A 9,679-nucleotide genomic window follows, 5' to 3' on the forward strand; every position below is an offset into this window, starting at 1 on the left:
TATATATATATATATATATATATATATATATATATATAATATTTATAGAGTTTTAGCTTTTAGTTTTAATTACTTTTTCTTATTTGTAAGTCGCTTTGGATAAAAGCGTCTGCTAAATGACTAAAGGTAAAATAAAGTAAAAGTATACATAAATACACACATATAGTATATATTTTGAAAATATTTACATGTGTATATACATTTATATAATTATATATAAATATATTTAATATATAAACATAACATATTTTTCTTATATACATGCATGTGTTTGTATATATATATATATATACACATAATAAATATACACAGGACACACACATATATTATGTAAACAAAAAATTTTATTTTGGATGCGATTAATCGCAATTAATCGTTTGACAGCACTAATAATAATTATTATGAATGTAATGTTTTCTAATTATTTTTTAGTATAGATTGATAATTGGTTTTCCCAGTATTTGTTTTTAAATAATGATAATAATAATAGAAATAATAATTCTGAAATATTTATAATCCCAAGAAAAAAATATTGGTCAAACCAATTAGCAATGACATGATATTATACAATATAAAAGCTAACACCTTGGGATCATCTCCTTACTTTTGGCCTCACTCCCAGGAATCCACTGCAATTAGATGCACCACACTTGCACACCGTCTTCCCATTGCCCAGACACTCAAGGTTATAGTTGAATGTTAACTCAGTGCCTTGGAAGAAAACATGTTTAAAAATGCAAGGCTGCACTACAATGTTTTCTACATAAAAATGAAATTTGACTTACCAGCAGGGATATCTGTAAGCGCAAAAAGCCCAACACGTGTGTCTCCGTTGACCGTCCATTTTTGCGTCTCGCAGTTTGGCTGACAACTGTGGTTCATAAAACGGGCTTCATTTCCCTTGGGCCCGGCATCAATAATTCGATCCTTCCAGGAAATACAAAGCAACATATTAAGTTTCCAATAACAGAAAAATTAAACTAGTGGTGTAATCTCACCTTGTCCAATGTAAGCATGTAGAAATTGCCGATATTGTTCTCCTGAGCATGTTTAATCCGGGCACGACATTCTTCCTCATCAATCACCTCTCCAACATATTCGTTAACAAATCCTCCCTTGGGTTGAGCATTGAAAACAAAGAATTTGTTAGAAAGCAGACTGGACAAACTAAAAGCTATTTACAGTGGGGCAAAAAAGTATTTAGCCACCAATTGTGCAAGTTCTCCCACTTAAAAAGATGAGAGAGGCCTGTAATTTTCATCATAGGTATACCTCAACTATGAGAGACAAAATGAGGGGAAAAAATCCAGAAAATCACATTGTAGGATTTTTAAAGAATTAATTGGTAAATTCCTCTGTAAAATAAGTATTTGGTCACCTACAAACAAGCAAGATTTCTGGCTCTCACAGACCTGTAACTTCTTCTTTAAGAGGCTCCTCTGTCCTCCACTGGTTACCTGTATTAATGGCATCTGTTTGAACTCGTTATCAGTATAAAAGACATCTGTCCACAACCTCAAACAGTCACACTCCAAACTCCACCATGGCCAAGACCAAAGAGCTGTCAAAGGACACCAGAAACAAAATTGTAGACCTGCACCAGGCTGGGAAGACTGAATCTGCAATAGGTTAGCAGCTTGGTGTGAAGAAATCAACTGTGGGAGCAATTATTAGAAAATGGAAGACATACAAGATCACTGATAATCTCCCTCGATCTGGGGCTCCATGCAAGATCTCACCCCGTGGGGTCAAAATTATCACAAGAACTGTGAGCAAAAATCCCAGAACCACACGGGGGGACCTAGTGAATGACCTGCAGAGAGCTGGGACCAAAGTAACAAAGGCTACCATCAGTAACACACTGCGCTGCCAGGGACTCAAATCCTGCAGTGCCAGATGTGTCCCCCTGCTTAAGCCAGTACATGTCCAGGCCTGTCTGAAGTTTGCTAGAGAGCATTTGGATGATCCAGAAGAGGATTGGGAGAATGTCATATGGTCAGATGAAACCAAAATATAACTTTTTGGTAAAAACTCAACTTGTCGTGTTTGGAGGAGAAAGAATGCTGAGTTGCATCCAAAGAACACCATACCTACTGTGAAGCATGGGGGTGGAAACATCATGCTTTGGGGCTGTTTTTCTGCAAAGGGACCAGGACGACTGATCTGTGTAAACGAAAGAATGAATGGGGCCATGTATCGTGAGATTTTGAGTGAAAACCTCCTTCCATCAGCAAGGGCATTGAAGATGAAACGTGGCTGGGTCTTTCAGCATGACAATGATCCCAAACACACCGCCCGGGCAACGAAGGAGTGGCTTCGTAAGAAGCATTTCAAGGTCCTGGAGTGGCCTAGCCAGTCTCCCGATCTCAACCCCATAGAAAATCTTTGGCGGGAGTTGAAAATCCGTGTTGCCCAGTGACAGCCCCACAACATTACTGCTCTAGAGGAGATCTGGATGGAGGAATGGGCCAAAATACCAGCAACTGTGTGTGAAAACCTTGTGAAGACTTACAGAAAACGTTTGACCTCTGTCATTGCCAACAAAGGGTATATAACAAAGTATTGAGATGAAATTTTGTTATTGACCAAATACTTATTTTCCACCATAATTTGCAAATAAATTCTTTAAAAATCCTACAATGTGATTTTCTGGATTTTTTTTCTTCTCATTTTGTCTCTCATAGTTGAGGTATACCTATGATGAAAATTACAGGCCTCTCTCATCTTTTTAAGTGGGAGAACTTGCACAATTGGTGGCTGACTAAATACTTTTTTGCCCCACTGTAGATATCACAACAATAAAATGTACAGTATGAAAAATTTATATTCATTTAACAGTTAAATTATTCGTTTTTTTGAAGATGAACTTCTTTTAGCAATCAAGATGAGCATGTACAATTATGAGCATATGAGCATATACAATTAAAAATCCAATATTGACCTAATATCAGCTGACAATCAATTTAATGATATGTCATAGTTGCTCAATTGCTCAATATCATTGTCAGTCCTGTTTTCCGTGTCTTCCGTGTTTTCCTCCCTCACGTGCTTTCCATGACCCAGTTTTCCCTCATGTGCAATTATGTTTATTGCTCCCAGGTGTTTCTCGTCACGTCATGTGTATTTAAAGTGTTTCCTGTTCTAAGTCTAGCATCCGGTATTGTACGTCGATCCCTGTGTCCTATGTGTGATTTCCTTGATGTCAAATAAAGTCTGTGATGATTCTGGATTCTCCTCGCTCCTTCACAGTAGGCACACCGTGACAGAATACCGGACCATAAACAGTAAGCGGCGTCCCTACTCCCTGTGTTTTTGTTTTTCGTTTTTCCCCCCGTGATTATGGAAATCGCTACTCTCAAGCCCGCCGGCCGTTCCGAAGTTAGGCCTGCCGGTGGTTCCATTGTCAAGCCCGCCGGTCGATTCACTCTCAAGCCCTCAGCTAACAGCTGCACAATCCTTACCCCAAATCAAGGGAAGAATTTAAGGAGGAAGCGACTGTTGGCTCAAGCCCATGAGTCCACTCCAGTGTCGGCTCCAGCCCCTGAGTCTGCTCCAGTGTCGGCTCCAGCCCCTGAGTCCGCTCCAGTGTCGGCTCCAGCCCTTCAGCCAGCACCAGTGTCGGCTCCAGCCCCTGAGACCAGCTCCAGTGTCGGCTCCAGTCCCCGAGTTTAGCCCAGAGAGGGTTTTAGTTCCCGAGTTTAGCCCAGAGAGGGCTCCAGTCCCCGAGTTTAGGCCAGAGAGAGCACCAATCCTCGAGTTTAGCCCAGAGAGAGAGCTCCAGTCCCAGAGTTTAGGACTGAAAGGGCTCCAGTCCCCAAGTCTAGCCCTGAGAAAGCTCCAATCTCCGAGTTTAGCCCAGAGAGGGCTCCAGTCCCCGAGTTTAGCCCAGAGAGGGTTCCAGTCCCCGAGTTTAGCCCAGAGAGGGCTCCTTTCCCCGAGTCTAGCCCAGGGAGGGCCATGGTACCCGAGTCAGGCCCACGGAGGGCCTTAGGGGTTGATATTTTCCCCATGTATTCTTTGGGGGGGTTATAGGGCTCCGGCCGTAGAGGCCGGGTCGAGTGCCGAGGCCAAGGCCACGGAGGCCGCTCTGCCATGGCCCCCTGAACTGTCTGCTCCGCCATGGCCCCCTGAACTGTCTGCTCTGCCATGGCCTCCTGAACTGTCTGTTCCGCCATGGCCTCCTGAACTGTCTGCTCCACCATGGCTCCCCGAGCTCCCTCTTCCGCCATGGCCTCCTAGTCTGCTTGCTCCGCCATGGCTTCCTAGACCGCCTGCTCTGCCATGGCTTCCTAGTCTGCCTGATCCACCATTTCCATTACCCAGTTTTCCCTCATGTGCAATTATGTTTATTGCTCCCAGGTGTTTCTCGTCACGTCATGTGTATTTAAAGTGTTTCCTGTTCTGAGTCTAGTGTCCGGTATTGTATGTTGATCCCTGTGTCCTGCGTGCGATTTCCTTGATGTGAAATAAAGTCTGTGATGATTCTGGATTCTCCTTCGTCTCCTCGCTCCTTCACAGTAGGCACACCGTGACAATCATGACAATGTCAAAGCATTTCATTTACACAAAACCTAAACGTATCAAAAAACTTTTGAGGGACAACTGTGTAGTATATGAAGTGCCACCAACTCTCATTCTTCCTAACTGTCATGCCAGGCATTTTCTCAGACAATGGATAAGAAAGACACAGGCGAGCTCTGAAGATGAGGAATGGCATGCTTGCAATGTGCCTAAGAAGTGTGTGTTTTATTTTCAACTTCTACAAGTTAGTTCTGGTTCTCCTAAGGAATAACCTTGCCCTGCTCATGTCAAGGCAAGGCATGCCTTAGAAGGAACTATCCTCTTGACAGAGCAGGCCTCTCATTCCTAAAACACTCCATGGTACACTTTTAACACTTGGGTTACAGCCCCTTACTCTGAGCTTCTCATGAGTGATGCATTGATATGGTTGATATTTATACATGTTAGACAATTACAGGTTAAACACACAGTGCACAGTGCTACCTGACCACATATTTCAAATTATTGCACCAAAATTGAGGTTAGAAAATTGGAAAAACGTTTTCCAGGGCTCTACACACAAAAAAGAGACGAAGAAGCTACTCACTCCTATATTTGGTTTAATAAGATTTTTTTTTTTTCATGTTTGAAAAACATAAAATATCACAGAAAAGGTTTCCGATTAATTTCGAATTGGACATAACAAGAAAAGGACTAGCGGTTCAGTGAGGGAGTCAGTTGTGAACTCAGGACTTTTGACTCGTTAAATAGAAACGGTTCCTCAGAGTCATTTGTTCACAAATCACACTAATGAATCACGGCTCATGCTGTGTATAATGATGCATGAAAGAAACACTGGTATGCACTCTAAATGTATGATCACATTTACCATCTGAAATTTTGTGTAAGGTCAAGACATGAAGTTCAAGTTTTTCATGTGAATTTGTCGCATTGACCGACATAATGCTGCTTGGTTTGAAACTGACTTTTGTTTGAGCTGTGTTTTTGTGCATCACTACATTATTGACAATGGATTATTGAGCTTTTTTGCTGTTTAAATTTTGCTATTATTTCACTAATGTGACCCCAACTTACCAACATTATATCTGATGAAACCGCACATTGATGCACAAAGTCTTCCGCAAAGTCTGCCTTTAAATTATTGTCCCAAATATGATTTTTTTGCACTCTGGAGCCCTTTTTCTGCAATGTGAAGTATTGCCAGATAGCTCAAGTGGGTGGTGTCTCATGTAGCGAACATAGTGTGATTAGCTCCTCTAATTATATTTTCTGAAGATTAGCAAATTGTGATATCATCATTGAAAAGAGTGGGAGGCCCAGAGGGGTTGTAATATTGTAACACACTCATACTCCAGTCAACACAAATAATTCTACAACATTTGGGAATTTACCTACTGAAGATTAAATGATCATAAAGTATTAATGTGGGGAAATTTCATTAGGTTCCACGATAGTCAGATTAAATCTACTTGGAGAGTAACTGGATATTCAATATTAATTCCGACAAGGTTGTTGTTTAGTAAATCTATTATGTTTGCTTTCCCTCCTGAAACCAAGGCTAATTCATTTAAACTTAAAGATGTCTATAGAGAAAAACTCAGTTTATTATGAAACGGTGTAGTTTGTGGGACACAGACTATGCTGAGATGTCTAGAGATTATCTATGAACCCACGCCTCTGACTTTGCCAATCTCCTTCTGCATTAGAAATGCCACAATCAAATCTATTTGAAATCTTCTTACGAGTAGGCTAAAAAGATTAATATCTTTTTAACCTTGCAGGTTATTACTTACCTTACAGAGGAGGGATTATTGCAAACCTGTTTTCTTCCAGGAACTATTTCTGGGTATGATTATATTCTAATGTAAGCACAGGGTGACCAAACAGAAGAGAGCTGGACATAACAAGACCTCCTGTCTTTGATGATACAGTGACCTACTACACTCTTTATAAGGTTCTGAACCTGTTTATCAAGAAGGCCAGACAAGTAAAGGGATAGTTCACCCAAAGATGAAAATTCTCTCATCTACTCACTCTCATGTTGTTTAAAAAAAAAAGACCCATTTTTTCTATGTGATAAAAGTGAATGAGGACTTGGGCTCTCAAGCTCTAAAATGACAGAAAATATCCCATAAAATGTGAGGGGGAAAAACTAAATTCAGTACAAAGTACAGCATGTTGTTCAAAAACAAAACAAAGCAAAAATAAAAAGATCCTGACCCATTTTTTTATTTTTTCTGTGTAATAAAAGTGAATGAATAGTCGATAGAATGTGAGGAACAAACCAAAATTCATTACTGTAACAAATTTCAAAGTTCAGGGAAGAAGGAGACGGGAACTGGCGAGCATTTAAACATAAAACTTTAATTATCAAATAAACGAACACAAAGCAAAAGTAAAAGCAGCATTCCCCTCACAGACGGCTGCCACATAAAAACATAATAAAACAACAACATAAATAGTCCAGGCCTGGTCCTCTCTCGTCTTGCACTGTGGGACTCAAGACCGGTGAGTGGTGCAGGTGTCGCTCTTGATCATTTACTCCACCGGCCTCACTCCACTCGCCCCACTCGCTACAAATACAAAATACAGACCAAATTGTCATTATTCACAGAGATTGTTCATGAAAGAAGTCTGATTTGTGAGTGAATCTTTCTTTCAATGCACCATTTGATTCAATTCACAAAATTCAGTGACTCAAAGATTTGGTCACACACAGGTGAGCAATGACATACAGTTTGGTCTTTTTGTCACTCAAAGCAATCGTGTGGCTTCAGAATACCTGGAACATTGGGCGAGTTGCATGGATCACTTTTTACAATATTTTTATGATGCTTTTACATCTTTTTGGAAGTTTCTCAACCACAGTCCTCATTCACTTTCATTAGACAAGGAAGAAGTGACCAGAATATCCTTCAAATATTGACCTTTCATGTTCAGTGCAAGAGAGAGTCAGTCATTCATTCAGGTTTGGAAGAACAGTAAATGATGACAGTATTTTCATTTTTGGTTATCCTTTTAAGGAACCCCAACATTGGATAAAGCACCACTCTCACATCTGAAATATGGTTTCCCAGCTTCATTCTTTTTCCAGTTTAATGGTATCGTCACTTGTGACAGGGCTTAATAGAAGGTATAGCCGCCAAAGAAACTACAAATTTAACTCCTTTTTCAGCTCACATGTCACCGCACTTGACAAAAGGTCTTTGAGGTGGCCGACATCAACTATCTACGCTCTTTGTAACCTTTGTATGTGGGATAAATGTGTGAAGGCTGAGGTGCCATAAGACAAGGGATGACAAGTTGGACAGCTGCAGCCTGCAAACTCTAATCTTTAAGCTGCCTGGCTCTCTCAGTCCAATTGTTGCGGGCATGGCCAAGGAATTTCATTTATCGTGAAATAGACACCCCTCCAAGAACTCTCCTCCTCTGTTCCTCGCTATAAATAACCTCCTTTTTCCTGCAGTAGAAAAATAGCACATCACATATCATAGACACACCATTCCAGGTAAAAAAAATGGGGGGGAGGGAGAGAACTATCATGGGTGTTGAAGGACTAATTGGCCAGAAGAGATTGCAATAATCTCGACTATCTTTCGACCTTTTTGTTGGCTCCTGAATGACATATGAGAATCGAAGAGTAGCAGTACCAGTTGATGGAGACGCTATCTGTCATTGATTAATCGTATTTTAGAGGATCACCAAAGGTAATAATTGTATAAACAGAGACGATCCCAGTAATACGCTAATGCTTGGGGTGAACCGGGACTCCTTGGATCAAAGTGTGCTCAGGAGAAAGGATCAGCGGGGGTGAGGGCATTGGACGTAAATGTTATCTTTGAGAAGAGACTCACTAAGGCATCTGTGGCTTGTGTTCCTCAACAGCTGTTGCCAAGCTAGTTAAGAGACAATGCAGATCAAACCCAGGTATCCGACAGCTGTTAGCCAACAATAAATGGAAGAGGAGAGGCTGCCATGGAAGAAGTTACAGCATAGAGCATTTAGTCAGCCCTCTTCGCAGTTGTCACTTGGACTATGTCCATCAAAGTCCAATTTAGGACAGCTATTGAGGGAGATGGACAATGCAGTTCTTTTTTTTCCTCCTTGCTTCTTGGGATGCCAGGAAGATGGTGCCGCTCAAACACACGTACAGGCGCACGAGCTCACACACACCATAAATAAGACAATGACACATTGTTCCCTTGAAACCATGAATGTCTGGACTATGAGAAGGTCAGCCGAAGGAGAGCTCTTGTTGGGGAGGCATAAGCAACATGGAAAGAACACAAGAGCATGCCAACTGGCACCACGGCAAAGCACAATCACTATCAGCATGCTGACATGACATGATGTCCGCAAGAATCCGCTAGAGGAAGTCAGAAAGGTGTCACACGTCTCCATGAAACTGTAGCTTGAATTAAACTTCTCTAAATGTTCAAGAAGGTTTTTTCTATCTGAGTAATCTGATCGTTATATACCATTAGGTTCCCACATCTTACATATTCTTGGCATCCTCATACATATCAATTATTTATGTTCTCTATTTGCCTTTCTCAAGTAGCTCTTATTAGAATATTGTCTAGGCCCATAACAAAGCAGTTTAATACTTTCCGATGTAGTTGTGGATGAGGTACCTTTGAAAGATACAATATAAGAAACTCAATGACCAGATTAGGTGACTTCAGCATCCACATATTGTGAAACATATTGTATTTTCTAATCATATGATCTTCTTATCTTGTGAGCCCAAGATTGAAGCACTAATCTAACCCAAGATTAGGCTCAGCTGTACCAATGGTTTTCATCTACAGTGGCCCCAATAGTATTAGAATACTTAAGAATAGATGTATATTTTCATATATATTTTATATATTTCAATATAAATGTTACTCTGGTTTCAAATACTTTTTAATTTTTTTAAGAAATAATACTTTTATACAGCAAGGATGCGTTAAAATCATCAAAAGTGACAGTAAATACATTTATAATGTTACAACAGATTTCTATTTCAAATAAATGCTGGTAATAACAAGAAATGTGTCTTGAGCATCAAATCAGCATACTAGAATGATTTCTGATTTCTGAAGTATCATGTAACAATTGAAAACTGGAGGACCAGTTCAATAATATTAGGTCCTTCTACTCCATGATGGGATGA

General features: G+C 40.3%; 1 protein-coding gene across 1 annotated transcript; it reads right to left on the bottom strand.

The window, feature by feature from the left end:
- Positions 1 to 592: 592 nt before the first annotated feature.
- Positions 593 to 4,010, bottom strand: LOC107594832 (histone-lysine N-methyltransferase NSD2-like). The gene is made up of 4 exons (XM_016285042.1): positions 3,965 to 4,010; positions 999 to 1,174; positions 786 to 927; positions 593 to 711 (listed from the first exon to the last, which is right to left on the bottom strand). Exons 1-4 carry the CDS (start codon positions 4,008 to 4,010, stop codon positions 593 to 595), a joined length of 483 nt encoding a protein of 160 aa, XP_016140528.1.
- Between the last annotated feature and the right edge of the window lie 5,669 nt (positions 4,011 to 9,679).

This window comes from Sinocyclocheilus grahami, unplaced genomic scaffold (assembly GCF_001515645.1).
Source record: "Sinocyclocheilus grahami isolate Dianchi unplaced genomic scaffold, SAMN03320097.WGS_v1.1 scaffold191.1, whole genome shotgun sequence".
Taxonomy (NCBI): Eukaryota; Metazoa; Chordata; class Actinopteri; order Cypriniformes; family Cyprinidae; genus Sinocyclocheilus; species Sinocyclocheilus grahami.